At 44.7% G+C, this 16,351-nt stretch overlaps 1 protein-coding gene across 2 annotated transcripts in view; it reads left to right on the top strand.

Moving 5' to 3' along the window:
* ELAPOR2 (endosome-lysosome associated apoptosis and autophagy regulator family member 2) overlaps positions 1-16,351 on the top strand; it is a 140,215-nt gene that overhangs the window by 90,073 nt on the left and 33,791 nt on the right. For both annotated transcript variants that reach the window (XM_084617267.1, XM_084617266.1), the window contains exons 5-10: positions 1,246-1,332; positions 4,569-4,674; positions 5,690-5,842; positions 7,619-7,707; positions 13,804-13,984; positions 15,014-15,142. In XM_084617267.1, coding sequence (XP_084473393.1) covers positions 1,246-1,332; positions 4,569-4,674; positions 5,690-5,842; positions 7,619-7,707; positions 13,804-13,984; positions 15,014-15,142 — 745 coding nt within the window. The remainder of the gene's footprint in view (positions 1-1,245; positions 1,333-4,568; positions 4,675-5,689; positions 5,843-7,618; positions 7,708-13,803; positions 13,985-15,013; positions 15,143-16,351) is intronic.

The raw sequence follows: 16,351 nt of genomic DNA, 5'->3' as shown, positions 1-16,351 counted from the left end.
CAGTTTTAGGCAAAATCCCTGCTCAGCTGCCACACTAGCCTGTGGGTGCCTAAACTCACTCAGCACCTGTTTGTTTACAGTAAAAGTTCCCTCGGTGTCCAAGTCTGTGCCTCTGGGCACATGCACTGCTGCCCCACTCTAGGCATCTGGACGCCTGTCACCTACCGAAGCCTCAGTTTGATCCACAAACCAGGGAAAAATAGGTTTTCCTCCCCTTAACTCACCCATGGAGCCTAATCTGACAGGTATGCTCAGAGGCACCTATCTCTACCTAAAATAGAAGCACCAGGAGGTGCTCTAGACCAGTGGTTCTCAAAGCCAGTCCGCTGCTTGTTCAGGGAAAGCCCCGGCGTGTCGGACCGGTTTGTTTACCTGCCGTGTCCTCAGGTTTGGCCGATCGTGGCTCCCACTGGCCGCGGTTTGCTGCTCCAGGCCAATGGGGGCTGCGGGAAGCGGCGTGGGCCAAGGGATGTGCTGGCCGCCCTTCCCGCATCACCCATTGGCTTGGAGCGGCGAACCGCAGCCAGTGGGAGCTGCGATCGGCTGAACCTGCGGACATGGCAGGTAAAGAAACTGCCCCAGCCCGCCAGGGGCTTTCCCTGAACAAGCAGTGGACTGGCTTTGAGAACCACTGCTCTAGAGGGTATTCCCTGGGGAGGTGGAAGACCCCAGGTTCAAATCCCGCTCTGCCTGAGAAGAGATTGGAACAGGGATTTGCTGCTTCTCAGATAAGTGTTTTAACAGCTGGGCTATAGGGGGATTCTTGCACTTTCTAAGTTGGTATTTAATTATTCAGTTAAAGTGGAACAACTTCAATAGGTGAGCTGGAGAGAGACCCACATCAGAGTATCCCATAGTGTGATGCGAACTGTTAGGCCTGCTCAGAGGCCACCTAGGTCTACACAAAGCAGCAGCATGAGACGGAGACCCTCTTCCATACTTTTAGCTCAGTGGCTAAGGCACTCAGCTGAGAGGTGGTCCATCCCTGTTTCAATCCCTTCTCCTCAGGCAGAGAGGGGAATTTAGCACTATATTTGGAAGCCCTCTCTTAGACTGCTAGTGATTTTGCATGTATTTTCTGGATGTCCTTTGCAACAAGTAACACAGCCCCTGTCCTGAATGCGGTGAGAGGGGGACAGACAGCAGAATCACACTGCCTTTAGTCTACAGGCATCCTTCTGCGGTGTGTCCTGACTAAGACACTTAACCAGATATCTGATTGTGACCACTGTTTTTAATTGACAGATTCAAAATGATCAGTGCAAAGAGATGGACTCCACGGCTGACAAATGGGTGAAATTAACAGACAACGGCGAATGGGGCTTTCATTCCGTAAGTGCTAAGTGTCGCTCCACAGCGCTTTCCTTTTGTTTATAAATTAACATCGATTCTTATGAGATGTGAGCAAGGGAGGGCCACATCCTGTGAATTCAATGGCTGTGAAGGGAGCACAGCTTCTCTCAGGAGCAAGAGATGTGTGCTCTCAGCTGATGTGTGCTCTGAGGGCCTGATCCAAAGCCTGTTCAAGTCTATGCAGGCCTTCCCACAGACTTCACTGAATCAGACTCTTTAAGAAATCAGGTAGATATATGGGAATCCAAATTCCACAGGGCGCTCCCATTCATTGTGATCCATATCTTCCAAAACGCTTGCTCATTCACTTGCACAGTAGATTGTTCCCTGCCATGTGAATGACACTGCAATTCACCGGCGTTGTGTGTGCACATTTGAGAATAGGATTTTGCCTTTTATTTTCAAGTGCATTTCTAGGGGCTGGGCTCCACTGTTTTTTCTGAGCAGTTTGAAAACCAGTTGTGACTGGGGTCCCAGGGGTGCCTGGCTGAGTTTGCTCAATTAGGGCAAACTGCAAAGAATGGGGGCAGACAATCCCCAAATACTTAGATTTACCAAGCCAGCAACAAAACAGCTTCTATAACACCTTACTGGTTGCCCAGAAGCCAAAAACACAGTTCCCTTAAAGCAACCCAGCCTGGGTCCTCCTCCCAGACAGCCACATCAAATATGATGAGGATTATTGAAAATCTTGTTCATCATATGAAAAAGTTCTACCAATCCCAAAGGATTGGACACATTACCCACCAAGTTAATTAATATTTCAGCTCTTACCCAAATACATGCTTACAGCTAATTCTTATGAACTAAACTAAAATTTATTTAAAAAAGTAAAGAAAGAGAGAATATTGGTTAAAAACTCATTATACAACCAGACAGGAATATAGTTCTTAGGTCAGTTTCATAGCAGAGATGGTGAGCTTTAGAGTTGCAAAGAGTTCTTTCAGCATTAGTTCATAGGTTCAGTCCAATGTTCAATATCAGTGAAACTGGAGATCTCAGTCTTGTGGCTCAGACTTCCCTTGACAAAGCATGAGCAGATTTGAGATGAAAGGATCAGGTCCCAAAAGCCCTTTATACATTTTCCGGGCGGCCTCTTGACTGCATGCAGTTCTTGGGTGAACAATAGTGTCTTCGAAGTAACCTCCTATTTCCTAAACATTACCAGTAGTTAGCTACATGGATTAATATAAGGCAGTTGCCTATCTCCCACCATTTGCAGGTGATTTGCTATATACTTCAAAGAGAAATCAAGATAGTGATATCACATGCATCTGATGAAGTAGGTTTTAGCCAACGAAAGCTTTTGCTCAAATAAATTTGTTCGTCTCTAAGGTGCTACAAGTCCTCCTCATTCTTTCTACTACATTCAGTTCATTTAAATGTTAATATCTCCTTTTGATCTCTGAATTAACAGAATACAATGACAGACAGGAATTGTTTGGTTACATTGTTAACCTCTAACAGTATATATGTAAACACACACAAACACAAACATTATCTACTAATATGTCTCTAAAGGTTGAATCTGGGTCAATTAGCCTGCTAGTTGTGTAACCCTTTCTGCCCCTGTGTCACACAGTTTAGTTGAATTAGTGCAACCGCTCCATGTGCAGCTCCTCTCAAATCAGATTGGAGGTCCCCAGTAGGGGGCCCGCACTCATTTAAGTAAATTGGTTTCTGCACGAGTTATGTTCAGTCCGTGCCCAGAGCATGTAAACTAGCTCTGAGTTTATTTGTGGTGAACAAATTTCATCCCTCATCAACCCCCAGACTGAGGCTTGGGCTACCCAAAATGTTTTGCTGGCATAGCTATATGGGTTAGGAGGGTGAAAAAAATCATACCCCTGATTGACATAGCTGTGATGGCAAAAGCTCCAGAGTAGACACCAAAGAGTCCTTTTGTTCAGGGGACTGGTATAAGCTCTGTCTCCACTAGGAGGGTTTGCAGGTATAGCTCCACGAGCGGCAAGCCCTTTCTTATGTAGACAAGGCCTCTCACTGGTGGGTTTCACTCTGGAGTGCTTTCTGTTCAGACTCTAACAAGAATGCAGCTTTTAGTTTACCTGTCTGTGAGCCTGGCTGGGCTGTTTGCAGAGCTGATGCTAGGCATCAGCAATTGGTTAGGGCCCCAAGCAACTCAAGGGCTGTGTGTGTGTGTGTGTTGGGGGGGGGGGGCGGCTATTCAGTTTTTTACAAGAACTTGCCTATTTTAGTATTGCTGGGAGCGCGGGGGGGTGGGGGGCACACAAAATATTCCTGCTTAGGGCCTCCAATGGGCTAGCACCAGCCCTGGCTCTTTGCTCAGTAGCTCCTTTATAATTCCTCACCTTAAGTAAACACAAAGCATGAGGTTTGGAAAAGTGCTCAGTGTTAACCTAACCCTAACCCTGCTTGGGCCTGTTCTGCACTTGAAAATGGCACCCATCTAACTGTCGGTTAGGAGGGCGAATTTTGTCTCAAGATAGTTATACCAGTGCAGCCCGAGTGTGGCTGCGATTATACTGGTATACAAGTGCCTTATCCTGGTGTAGCTTATTCTCTTTCCCATAGGGAACAACCATACCAATACAAAAATGGCACAACTCTCTAGTGCCATCAAGGCCTTGGTAAATGGGAGCAGAGATAGGCCAAGGCTGAGAACTTTTGAAAATCCCAACCCATATAGCAGAACTCACGTAAAAGTGTGGCTTGTTAAAATACTGGACCCTGTTTTTTAAAAGGTGAATTGTGCGACTGTAGAAACAAACTGATGGATTAAGATCCTAGATCTGGAACAGAGTAGAGTTAAAAATGACTGAGCACAAGCACCAGGGGAACGCTGTGCACTCCTGGTGTGCTGGGCACCTCCAGCTGTGAGTTGGCTGGATGGGGGTAGGCACACGACTCTTTGCCCTGCACTGCTTCCTGTTGGCTCAGGGGAACTTGCAGTGCACTTCTTCAAGGGAGGTGCCAGAGCCGCCCTGCCTCCAGCACCTCCATAAGACCTGTGTCTGCCCTTCGTAGAGAGGGCACTGCTGCACCTTCCTTACCTATCTGTGCCTCCTACAGCCCGTGACTTACAAAGCAGTTGACCCACAGAATCCCCAAATGCTCCAAGGATGTGAGGAAAATGAGTCACTGAAATGAGTGACACGTACTAGGAGATAAAAGAACAACGTTGAGCAGGGGTCGATCGAAAGATGATGCGAGATATCATTCTTTTGTTGTTGCAGGTATCTTTGAAATCAGGGACTAATATATTATATTGGAGAACAACAGGGATTCTTATGGGTTCTAAAGTGGTGAAACCTGTTCTGGTGAAAAACATCACAATTGAAGGTATGGAATATCACACTATCAGCTAATAACTAAACTGTCTAATGTACATTGCAGTAATAATTGATGTTTTATTCCAGCCACTGTCTTTAAGGACATATACTTTGTTTTGGGAGAAAACATGTGACATCATAATCACAGTAAACCTTTCTTTCTTTCTTTCTTTCTTTCTTTCTTTCTTTCTTTCTTTCTTTCTTTCTTTCTTTCTTTCTTTCTTTCTTTCTTTCTTTCTTTCTTTCTTTCTTTCTTTCTTTCTTTCTTTCTTTCTTTCTTTCTTTCTTTCTTTCTTTCTTTCTTTCTTTCTTTCTTTCTTTCTTTCTTTCTTTCTTTCTTTCTTTCTTTCTTTCTTTCTTTTTCTAGTAATTATTCCATGTATTCTGTTTTACTTTTTCAAATCTCTAGGAAAATATTTAGTCCACTGGTGTCCTGAGAAATATGATGCACGGAATTAATTAGTAAATGGTGACGCCTGCTGGGGAAGATTGGAATTGTAGAAGAAAAAAACAACTCAGGCTGTCTGCAACAGCACAGCATAGAAGACCTTTATTACAACTGGGTTTGTCTGCTCTTGGAAATGTACCAAAATAGCTATTTCAGAATCAGAGTGGGGACTAATACTGAAGAAGTGTTACAGAATTATTATTCTAAAATAGTCCATTACATTATAAAACACTCAGGACTTGTGTACACTTGGAAATTTACTGTAATATTCTAGAATAGCTATGTTGGTAAATTTCCAAGTATAGATAAGCCCTTAGTTTCTTATAAGGTAATGCTCATCCAGATCAAACTCTCATTGAAGGGAATGGGAGTTTGGCCTGGGTAAGGATTGCAGAACCAGAGTCTCAGTTAGCAAAGTCCAGCGGACTCAAACTAGCAATGATTGTTTGCGACTGTTCAGTGGTGTTATATACAGTGTCTGTTTTCCCCGAAACAACTGTGTAGGCAGGAGTTGCAGGTACTGCTGCTCTCTATTTTTGTGCCTATTTATGTGCTTAATCTGTGCTTTGCTTTATAGGAGTTGCGTATACATCTGAATGCTTTCCATGCAAACCTGGTACATTCAGTGATAAGCCAGGGTCTTCCAATTGCCGGGTGTGTCCCAGAAATACCTACTCAGAGAAAGGAGCTAAGGAATGTACCAACTGTAGTGAAGAAACACATTATGCAGGTACAGGGCATGAGCCAAAAAGAATACACGAACATGTGTCTGCTTCAGTATTATTATCAGCTCTGCGTTCTTTTATGGAGCTCTGTACATACACGAGAATCACTTTGCCAACCGCTAAAATGTAGTCAGAAGAGATTGGGACACAAAACGAAGATTAATATGGTGCCCATCTGAAACTGCAGAGGGAATTTATGTTGGCAACTTATAATGGCTCACACTGGAATTTGGCCAGGGTACTTTATAACTCCCATGCTTCAACAGAAAGCACCATGAGATCTTCAATGGCACTGGTTTTAGATTTCCTCCAAATGATGGTAACCCCCAAACACCCCAAGCCAATCTGAGGCATTTGTTCAGTACTGATTCACTTGCAGCTCCCCACTGCTTCCTTCAGCTCCTAAGTGTTTCCTGGAGATCTCTTATTCAAAGAGTCACCTGGTCGACCCCTCCTTGTATTGGGAGATCTGATTGGATGGCAGAAGTCAGCACAGAATCATAGAATTGAAGGGCTGGAAGGGACCTCGGGAAGTCACCCAATCCAATCCCTGAACTGAGGCAGGCCCAAGTATACCCGAGACCATCCCTGACAGGTGTTTGTCCAATCTGTTCTTAAAAACCTTCAATGACGGGGATTCCACAACCTCCCTTGGAAGCCTGTTCCAGAGCTTAACTACCCTTACAGTTAGACAGTTTTACCTAATATCTAACCTGAATCCCCTTTGCTGCAGGCGTTAAGCCCATTTCTTCTCCTCTTACCTTCAGTGGACTTAGAGAACAATCAATCCTCCTCCTATTTATAACAGCCCTTAACATAGTTGAAGACTGGTATCAGGTCCCCACCGAGTCTTCTTTTCTCAAGACTAAATGTGCCCAGTTTTTTTAACCGTTCCTCACAAGTCAGGTTGTCTAAGCCCTTTATCATTTTTGTTGCTCTCCTCTGGATTCTCCAATTTGTCCACATCTTTCCTTAAGCGTGGTGTCCAGAACTGGACAGAGTACTCCAGCTGAGGCCTCATCAGTGTCAGCATATGAGAAATGATAGGTAGCATGGGGATAGGCCATGAAAGTGAAGTCAAATAGTTTGTTTGTTGCATATACTGTGTATAAGTAGCATATTTGATGCATATACACACACAATACTGTGATGTTATCTCAAATACTGCCCATTTGCTCCATTGCTCTTGCAGACTAATTAGCTTCTACAGTTCTTTTTCTTATAGATCAACATTTTGTATAGAGAACTGATTATCTGCCAGAAATGTCTCCTATCATGTTAACTGCTAACATTAGTATGGACACTGATTAGGGACTTGTGCCTCCTCCCATTGAAGTTAATGGGAATTTTGCAGTTGACTTCAGTGGAAACAAGTCCTGGCCCCAGCACAGTAAAATGTTTCTGAAGGGACAGACAAGTAGTTTTCATTTGTTATCAGATAAGAATTTGATTATAGTGCTTGCATGATTGATGCAAATTGAGGTTTACAGTTATTGCAGAGAAAAAGGTTTAGGTGCTGGTCTGACTGTATGGATGGTCAGTGTGTGCCAAAGCAGAGTATCAGACAGTACAAGTAATGGCTGAGCTTGTGAAAGGAACCCACTGGACTTCCGTGGGTTTGGGGTGCCTAATTCACATAGGCTCCTTTGAAAATCCCAGTGAATTTATTTTTGTTCCTGAATTAGCATTTTTCCTGTCCCATCTTACAGTCTGGCTGGATACCTTGATTTTCAGCCCTTTGGAAATCATTGACCACTCTGTTCCTCATCCTTCCTTTTCAGATGAAGGATCCAGTCAATGTACGGAGCGTCCTCCTTGTACGAATAAAGACTTTTTCCAGATCCATACGCTGTGTGATAAGGAAGGAAAGGTAAGTCACATGTTCACTCTGATTCATATTATTTGCCAGTTCATTGAGCCATTTGTGATCTACTGGCCTGAACACAGGACAGGGAGCCCTTAATTTCTGAGTTCTTGTCCTGCTTCCAACACTGACTCTCTTAGTGGCCTCGGGCAAGTCCCTTAACCACACTCTCTATCAGTTTATCCATCTGTAAATGTTCATTGCTCTTAGGTTTTTCTAAGACATCTATCATCATAGTATGGGAGATCCTAATCTTTTAAACACTAGCATGTGTGATCAGTCTGACTGGGTCATTGGGATGACTCATGAGCATAGGTGTTTGCAAAATCAGGGCCTTGATAGAAATAACAGCATATGCGTGCCTCATAGGAGCATCTTGAGGATTCATTGACTAGGACTAGATAGTTTAAGCCTAGGGCAATCAGATCTACTGGATCTATTAGAGGGTGAGCTGCATTAGGAAAGTGCCGGTTGTGTGGCTTTATTCTCATTCCCATCACCCCTAGTCTCATGGGAACTCCTTTGCCAAAGCTCTGTAGGTTGGATTTAGAGGTTGAAGCAGCTGCTCATTGCAGCATTTTCCCCTGCAGCTCTTGCAGAAACTGGTCTGATCTGAGAGTTGATCCTTCAGAACTACTTTCCCCAAACCCTAGATCCTCTGACCTCTAGAGGCCCTCCCATCTCCCTTAGATACAGGGTTGGGGGTAGCAAGTCATCTGCCTCAGGAAGTCGTCAAAATCCACTTAATTGATGGCCAGCTGGAGCAACACCTGCTAACAAGATGGAGCCTTTCCGCCTAAGGTTGGCAGCTGATTATACCCCTCTTTGTACCTGCACCTGCTTTAAGAAAAATCATATTAGAACATTCACTTTCAGAACATGGCAGCATGTGTAACGTTGACTTATCACACACACACTTCAAATCACATGGTACCTGTACTCTGCAACCTCTTTCTAATGACTTAGTAAATAAATAGCATTTACCACTACACCCCAAGGTAGCAGCCTGTAATTGCCATCTCCTGCAGATTGCGCTGTAATTGATCTGTGAAATTCAAGTCCCTCCTCAAAAGTCAGTTGCTTTGATTAGCCTCCCAACGCCGACCTCCGAGTCCACCACTCCTGCCTTCTTGATAACCTTTCCCTCAAACTACTGTCAAATTAACTCATCACAATTACATTTCAGGGTATAGAGCAGGAGTCATTGTCTGTATGAAATTTTGGTTTGTGCTGACTTCGCTAGTGCTTTTTATGTAGCCTGTTGTAAAACTTGGCAAATATCCAGATGAGTTGATGTACACCCTGGAAGACCTCTGCGTACTCCAAGCAGTATGCGTACCCTGGTTGAGAACCACTGTCCTAAGAGACTGCTCAAAAGCCTGTTGAAGTTAATGGAAGTCTTTTCATGAACTTGAGGTTTTCAAAGGGGCCTAAGGGATTTAGCCACCCAATTCCCAGTGGGTTTCATTGACTTTCTCCTTTGAAAATCCCAACCTGATTGGCTAAATTCATATGCACATTGAGTTCAATGGGATTACTTGTGGGTGTAACGTTTACTCAGTTGCATGGAGTCTTTATATAAGAGCTATTAGTAGTCGTAGTGTTTTGTTTTAAATGACCAGCACACCTGCTGCAGAAATAACAATATGCTGGCAAGTCCATAAGGCCATGCCAACTGCACTGCAGCTTCGAACACAAAAAGTCCTGCATATTTACCTCGGAATTCCCCTGGTACTACATGGCAGTTGTCTTCTATTGTGACAGTCGTCTCCAGAGAGGTAAAGAGAGATGTACATGAGATGGGTGGCCTAACATTTAAAATGTTGCCAAATTGAGTCCTGTATATATTTATCCACTTTGGAACATATCTAGTTTTCTTCTCTTGAGCTATTGAATCTAATGCATAAGGCATTAGTTTTCCAACTGTTGGGCATGCCTCCCCCTCCCCCAGGTGGGCACAACAAGGTTAATACGGGGTAGGGGGGGCAGCAGAGACCTGACTAGTTAAATTTTTTTTCTTGTTTCTTCAGTAATAAGGATTCTTCTCAGTAGCTGAGTCTCCTGCTTCGACTCCAGCCCGGCTGGAAGATCAAAAAGAAAAAAGCAGGAGAGGAGGAGGAGAGGGCAGAAGGAGCGGGAGGGAAAAGAAGTAGAGAGAAGAGGAGTGGGAAAAGAACGACTTAGGGAGAAAGGAAAACCTAAGCCAAGGAAAGTGCAGACAGCAACAACAAATCTTGAATTGGGGCTCTGTCGGCCAAAGCATCTGGGGACCCCTAGCCCTAGTCCTTATCCTGGCTTGGAGAGGAAAGTGGGACTTTCTGTCACATCCGCCAAAGTGAGACCAGGGGGGCCAGCTATCGTTGCTGGCCATCCCAGAGCTGTGCTGTGGGTTAACAGGCCAACCAATTTTCCTGCGGCTCTAGCCTGGCCAGGAGTAAAGGGCCTGACCTCTACCCATTCTTCCTCTCCTTGGTTACCCCTTGGGGACCAATCTTCCTTACCCAGGGGCATCCCCCTCTCCTACAAAACAAACAAACAAACCACTTATCAGTTATTCCTTCTTCTCCACCACTCCTGGCTGGCTTGCCAAATCTGTTACCCAGGATTTTCAAAGCAAATTTAAACATTTCACTCCAGGCAGTGTCAGGAATAAATCAATGGGAACACAGCAATTCTGTCTGATGAAATATTAATACAAGTAAGCGTGCTCTTATCTAAAATGACAATTTATTAGATATAAAGCACACAGACATAAGCAATAGGTTTAGGACATCCCAGATATAGTTACCCAAAGTCTGAGATGGTTTTGAGTGATCACCAGCCAGACTTCCAGGGGCCCGCTTTCCATCCAGCTGATGAGGAGTTTAGATGTCGGCTCCTTTCTGGAAGAAAAGCTCCCTTGGACTGCTGTGAGGTATTTACTTTTACCTAATCTGTTATAGCTAACTCTAACAAAACATATCTACAGTGACTCCTAGGTCAGGGGTGGCCAACCTGCGGCTCCGGAGCCATATGTGGCTCTTCAGAGGTTAATATGCGGCTCCTTGCATAGGTGCTGACTCAGAGGCTGGAGCTACAGATGCTAACTTTCCAATGTACCGGGGGGGGTGCTCACTGCTCAACCTCCTACTCTGCCCCAGGTCCTGGCACCACTTCCCCCCCTCCCCCCAAGATCCCTGCCCCTTCTCCCAAGCCTGCCATGCCCTCGCTCCTCCCCCTTCCCCACCAGAGCTTCCTGTGCACTGCAAACCAGCTGATTGCGGCGGGCGGGAGGCATGGGGAAGGATGGGGAGACACTGATTGGTGGTACTGCCCCTGGGTGGGAGGTGCTGGGGGCTGGAGGGGGGTAGTGGATGGGGGGCTGCTGACATATTACTGTGGCTCTTTGGTAAATTCTGGCTCCTTTTCAGACTCAGGTTGGCCACCCCTGTCCTAGCGGGTCAGCATAAGAATCTCTACTGGGTCCCAATTCTCCCAATCTCTACTGGGTCACCCAAACTACTCATTGTCTCAAAACATTTCTAGTATTTCTAGCCATAACAACAATATGTCAGGGGCACCCAAAACCAAGGTCGCTATCCACTCAGTCTCTTCCATAACTTTCTATCCCGTCCTCCCTTTCTAATTAACAAACTGCAAATATGCAGCTGTCTGACCTTGTCTCACAAAGACCTAAAATTATTCCTAGCTATGCGATGTTTGGTTTACAGCTAGCAGTACATGGCTGATTGCAGGACTGCCAAGTTCTGGGGTACATGCAGGAATGTCATGGGGCAACAGGAGGAGAGAGGTGAGGTGGGAGGGGATGTGGCCTCCCCCTATGTAGAAGGTGGGGAGGGGCGCATTCCAGCTTGCTTGCCTCTCTAGAGATTGATACATAAGTGTGCTCCCCCTCTCCCTATCTGGGAGGTAATTCTTCCGTGCACACACAGCCTCTTACAGGTAAGTGCTGGAGATCGCACCAGGGCCAGAGGAGTGATTCTGTGAGTGATTCTAGGGATCCCAGGGACGTGAGGAAAGGAGTGCAAGCCTATCTGTCTGTTTCCTGCTGGGGCTGCATGCCCAGAACATGTCCTGGACTGGGGAGCAGCAGGGTGCCCCAGCCGGATGGGCTTCTGGACCCCAGGCATCTGTGGAAACACTGTTTCTTAGAAAGACGGGGGCATTCATGGTGGGATGTGACTTTCTGAAGCGGGACCCAGCAAAACAACATTTGGGAATCTCTGGCCTAATGAAATCCTGAAACCAAAATCCTGCAATGATCTGTCCATTAGGAACCCTTGGGATGGTAGCTGAGCTTTGCATGGACTCAAGTCTGCTCATGGGGGATCGAATAGCACAGTCTGAGCTGTACGTCAAATGAACAAATAAAATTTCACTGCACATAAGTCAATCCTGGGGGTTCAGGAAAAGGCAGCTCATGCTACCTGATTTCGTCTCCCTTCTAAATAAGGGTTGAAGAGAAATTCAGCATTTTTCAAAGTATAGGCATGTGCTGAGATGATGTTCAGCTTGTGAAGTTCTCATGTACAAATGCCTCAAAACGTGCTCAGTTTTCAAAACGGGGGGGTGGGGGGAGGAAGTATTCTTTGTATGTGTTCTTCATACAGAGCATTCCAAACACTTCACAGAAAAAAGTCTATAAAATGCTCCAGGAAAAATAGAAAGTTTTTGTTTTTAAAGCCCAGTTTAAAGAGGGAAAGTGATTAAAGCCAACATATTCAAATTGGAAGTCAATGGAGATCTGCTGCAGTGCCTAAAAGAAATCAACTAATTAAGGTCTGATCCAAAGCCCATTGGAAAGACTGACTGACATCAGTGAGTTTTGGGTCAGGTCCCTAGTGATGGAAATGGCAAGCGGAGATAACTGTTATTTATTTGTTAATAGAAGAGAAACATACTTTCACCTGATTTGTAGCTGTCAAGTTGTGCACATGGGCAGCCTACGTAACTGTGCAATCTTATTACTATTACTCTCATCCTTTCCTCATATTGCTTATTACACTCACTTTTTGCATCTAGTTTTAAATTATATTGTAAGCTCATCAGAGGAAAGCTGTGGATTCTTGTATGTACGGCGCCTTGCACAGTGGGGTGCTGATCTTGATTTGGGCCTTTGCCTGCTATTGCAATACAAACAATGAATAATAATGATAATAATAATAACAACAGATGCTTGGCCTCTTGAAAATCAGGTCACTTATTTTGGTGCCTCGCCATGGATTTAGGCTCCTGTCTTCAGGCATCCACGCTGGAAGATGATGGCTTCCATGTGTAGGAGAAAATGGGGAGGTGAAGAAAGCTCCAGATGTGGCATCCAAAGTGCAAAAGAGGCCCCTTGTTTCCAGTGGTGAAGAATCCTAACTTATGGGAGGGGATACAGAGAAGCGTAGAGCAGAAGGAGGCTATGAGATCATGGGATTAGAGTGGAGAGAGTGCAAGGAGAGTTTATAATGAAGGTGACAGAGGGATGGGGTGATGCTACTGGAGTGAGAAAGCAGTCTGTGCTGCTGGACCTGCTGGAGGTTAGAGTGTAGGGATTCAGGAAGCGTAGCCGAGGTGATTGCAGTAGTCCTTGTGTGATTGATTTCAGCAGTGTGAACCTAGCAGTTTTGTCAAATGACCCAGGGATGAGTGTGGGTATGCATGAGCTTGTGTGTGTGATGTATGTGTGATAAAATGACATCCTACCCTGTCAGACTCTTCTTTATCTGCCTGCCTTGACTGTCTCGGATCCTGGCTACACCATAACTTGCTTCTACTGAATGCTTCAGACACTGAATCCTTCTCCTAGGTAAAAAGTCCTCTTTGTCCCATGTTTCTGACTCCACTAACACTCCTCACAGTCAAACCTTTGCTTTGCTTTTATGGCCTAAAATCTTGGAGTCATCTGTGAACCCAGTCTCCCCTCTCCTCCCATGACTCCCTTGTATTTACTTAACATTATTGTCCAAAACGATCTGATTGGTTTTCATTTTGTCATGCCTGGGTCCCACCGAAAACACCCAGCTCCTTCAGGTGAACATTAATTAGGAACTTAACAAGCTTTGAGTCCTAACGCCATCTAATTTAATGTGTGACTCAAATACCTTTCAATTTCAGACTCAGATAATGTACAAATGGATAGAGCCTAAAATCTGCAGGGAGGATCTTCCTGATGCGTTGAAACTGCCTCCTTCTGGAGAGAAGAAGGATTGTCCACCATGCAACCCTGGGTTTTACAACAACGGATCATCTTCCTGTGCTCCTTGCCCTCAGGGCATGATTTCGGATGGAACAAAAGGTATGAGGTCTTTTATCTGGTGAATACATCTTCTCAATAACTTATGGCAGTTAGACGCAGACAGACTTTGCTTGTTTTTCTGGAGGCTGTCACTTGTTTGTGTGTGGCCTACATTTCTGTGATGTGTCCCTGTCAGTCAGTGTTCTGGTTTGTAAAATAATTATTGGTTAAAGGACATGGGAGCAGGGTTGGGGAAGGAAGAGAGAGATGGAGAACATGAAGAACAGGAGTGTCCTAGTTGATCCCCAGAATGCTTTGTTATAATGTATTGCTGCCATTATTTACTGTGACATCTCCTGGCTATGTCTCTTGGCTGGTATGCACATATTTAAAGTTTATTTTTTAAGCTCTCTGAGAATGGAATCATTACCACTGCAGACAAAACATTCTGTCTAGTCCAGGGATTGGCAACCTTTGGCCCATGGCCCACCAGGGTAAGCCCCTGGTGGGCTGGGTCAGTTTGTTTACCTGCTGCGTCCGCAGGTTTGGCCGATCGCAGCTCCCACTGGCTGCAGTTTGCCGCTCCAGGCCAATTACCTTTCAATTTCACATCCCTCAGCCCGCGCCGCTTCCCGCAGCCCCCTGTGGCCTGGAGCAGCGAACCACAGCCAGTGGGATCTGCGATTGTCTGAGCCTGCGGATGCGGCAGGTAAACAAACCGGCCCGGCCCAGCAGGGGCTTACCCTGGCGGGCCGCATGCCAAAGGTTGCCGATCCCTGGTTTAGTCCATCCCGCTGCCGGTGCCTGTTTGTTCCCTACAGTTCATTGGTCCAGCTAATCTGATTCAAAGTATTGTCAGCAATGAGGCCTCTGTCATCCCAGCTGGGAGAAAGTTCTACAGGTCTGATTCTGTGCGGCCATTGGCTGTTCATTTTTAAAGGGATTAATGTTCCTTTTGAACTGTGTCTTCAGATTTACTCACAGCTGCCCTGAATGAAACACAAATGGTTATGGAGTTTGTTTAAAGCACTGTATTTGATATTTGCTTTTTGTGTGTAATTTTCTTTTCCTGCCTTTTTCTTCCTGTAGAATGCAAGGCCTGCCCTGCTGGGACTGAACCAGCTCTCGGGCTTGAATATAGATGGTGGAATGTTCTGCCGGTCAATATGAAGTCTTCTTGTTTTAATGTTGGCAATTCAAAGTGTGATGGAATGAATGGTGAGTTGGTCTTTCTGTCTTATTACTTGTCTGTCTTTCATGAGTGCCACTCACCAAAGTATTTGAGTGCCTATCCCAGTGAATATATGTGCTTTATGCAGTTCATTCCGACATGCAGCTCCTTTTCTTCCTCTCACTGCAAAAGGATTTAATACCTCTAATAGACATAGAACTTGCTGAAAACCAAAAAGGAGAAAATAAATAGCCTCAACTAGTGTAAACATTTTGGCTCTGTTGACTTCCCTGGAGTTCCACCAATTTATACCAGCTGAGCATCTGGCCCATAGTACACTGTTATGCATCTAAAGGTCTATTTTAGAAAAAAAGTCCTCTCTGAGTTCTGTTTTTGGTTTTCTCCATTTGTGTCTGACCTAATGCTTCATGATCACTGTGACTTTCAAGGACATTTTATTAGTGCTTTTGAAAACATACAAAATTTTCAATCTTTGCATCAAGCCAGCCTAGTGCCTTCAAAGCAGTCTCCCTGCATGCGTGCTGAGATGGCAGCAGAGAGCCGTCACAGAACCCCTGTGAAAATATTCCCGTTCAAAAATTTTCCAACCCATCCTCCTACTAGTGCCTGTGAGGAATTGTTCTTGTTTGTATAAGGGTCCTGGTGAACAACTGTTCTCTATTTTACATGCTAAGGCTGCTAGGATGATGTAATTCAGTCCTTGGTTCAGCAAAACGCAGAAGCGCATGCTTAACTTAAAGTGCTTATGTACTTTGCTGAATAGGGATGGACTTCCACGTATCTGTAGATTTTAAGGACAGAAGGGACCACTATGATCATGTAGTCGGACCTTTTGTACATCACACCCCATAGAATTTCAATTGTTTTGATAAATCATGACTTCATGGTAACATTTGCACATGAAATTGACAATGAATAGCTAACTTCCAGGAGATGCAGGAAAACGATGGGCTCTCAGTTAGCTATTACCACTCAAAAAAAAAAAAAAGATCTTGGAGTCATTGTGGATAGTTCTCTGAAAACATTTGCTCGATGTGCAGCGGCAGTCAAAAAGCATAACGGAATGGTAGGAACCTTGAGGAAAGAGATATATAATAAGACAGAAAATATCATAATGCCACTATATAAATCCTCCACAGCTCTAAACTGCATACAGGTCTGATTACCCCAATTCAAAGAAGAAATATTAAACTTGAAAAAAAGGTATAGAAAAGGGCAACACAATTGATTACAGA

This window comes from Lepidochelys olivacea, assembly GCF_965140295.1.
Source record: "Lepidochelys olivacea isolate rLepOli2 genome assembly, chromosome: 1".
In the NCBI taxonomy this organism is placed as follows: Eukaryota; Metazoa; Chordata; order Testudines; family Cheloniidae; genus Lepidochelys; species Lepidochelys olivacea.
The sequence above is the reverse complement of the archived record's forward strand: the minus strand, read 5'-3'. Positions and strand labels throughout refer to the sequence as shown.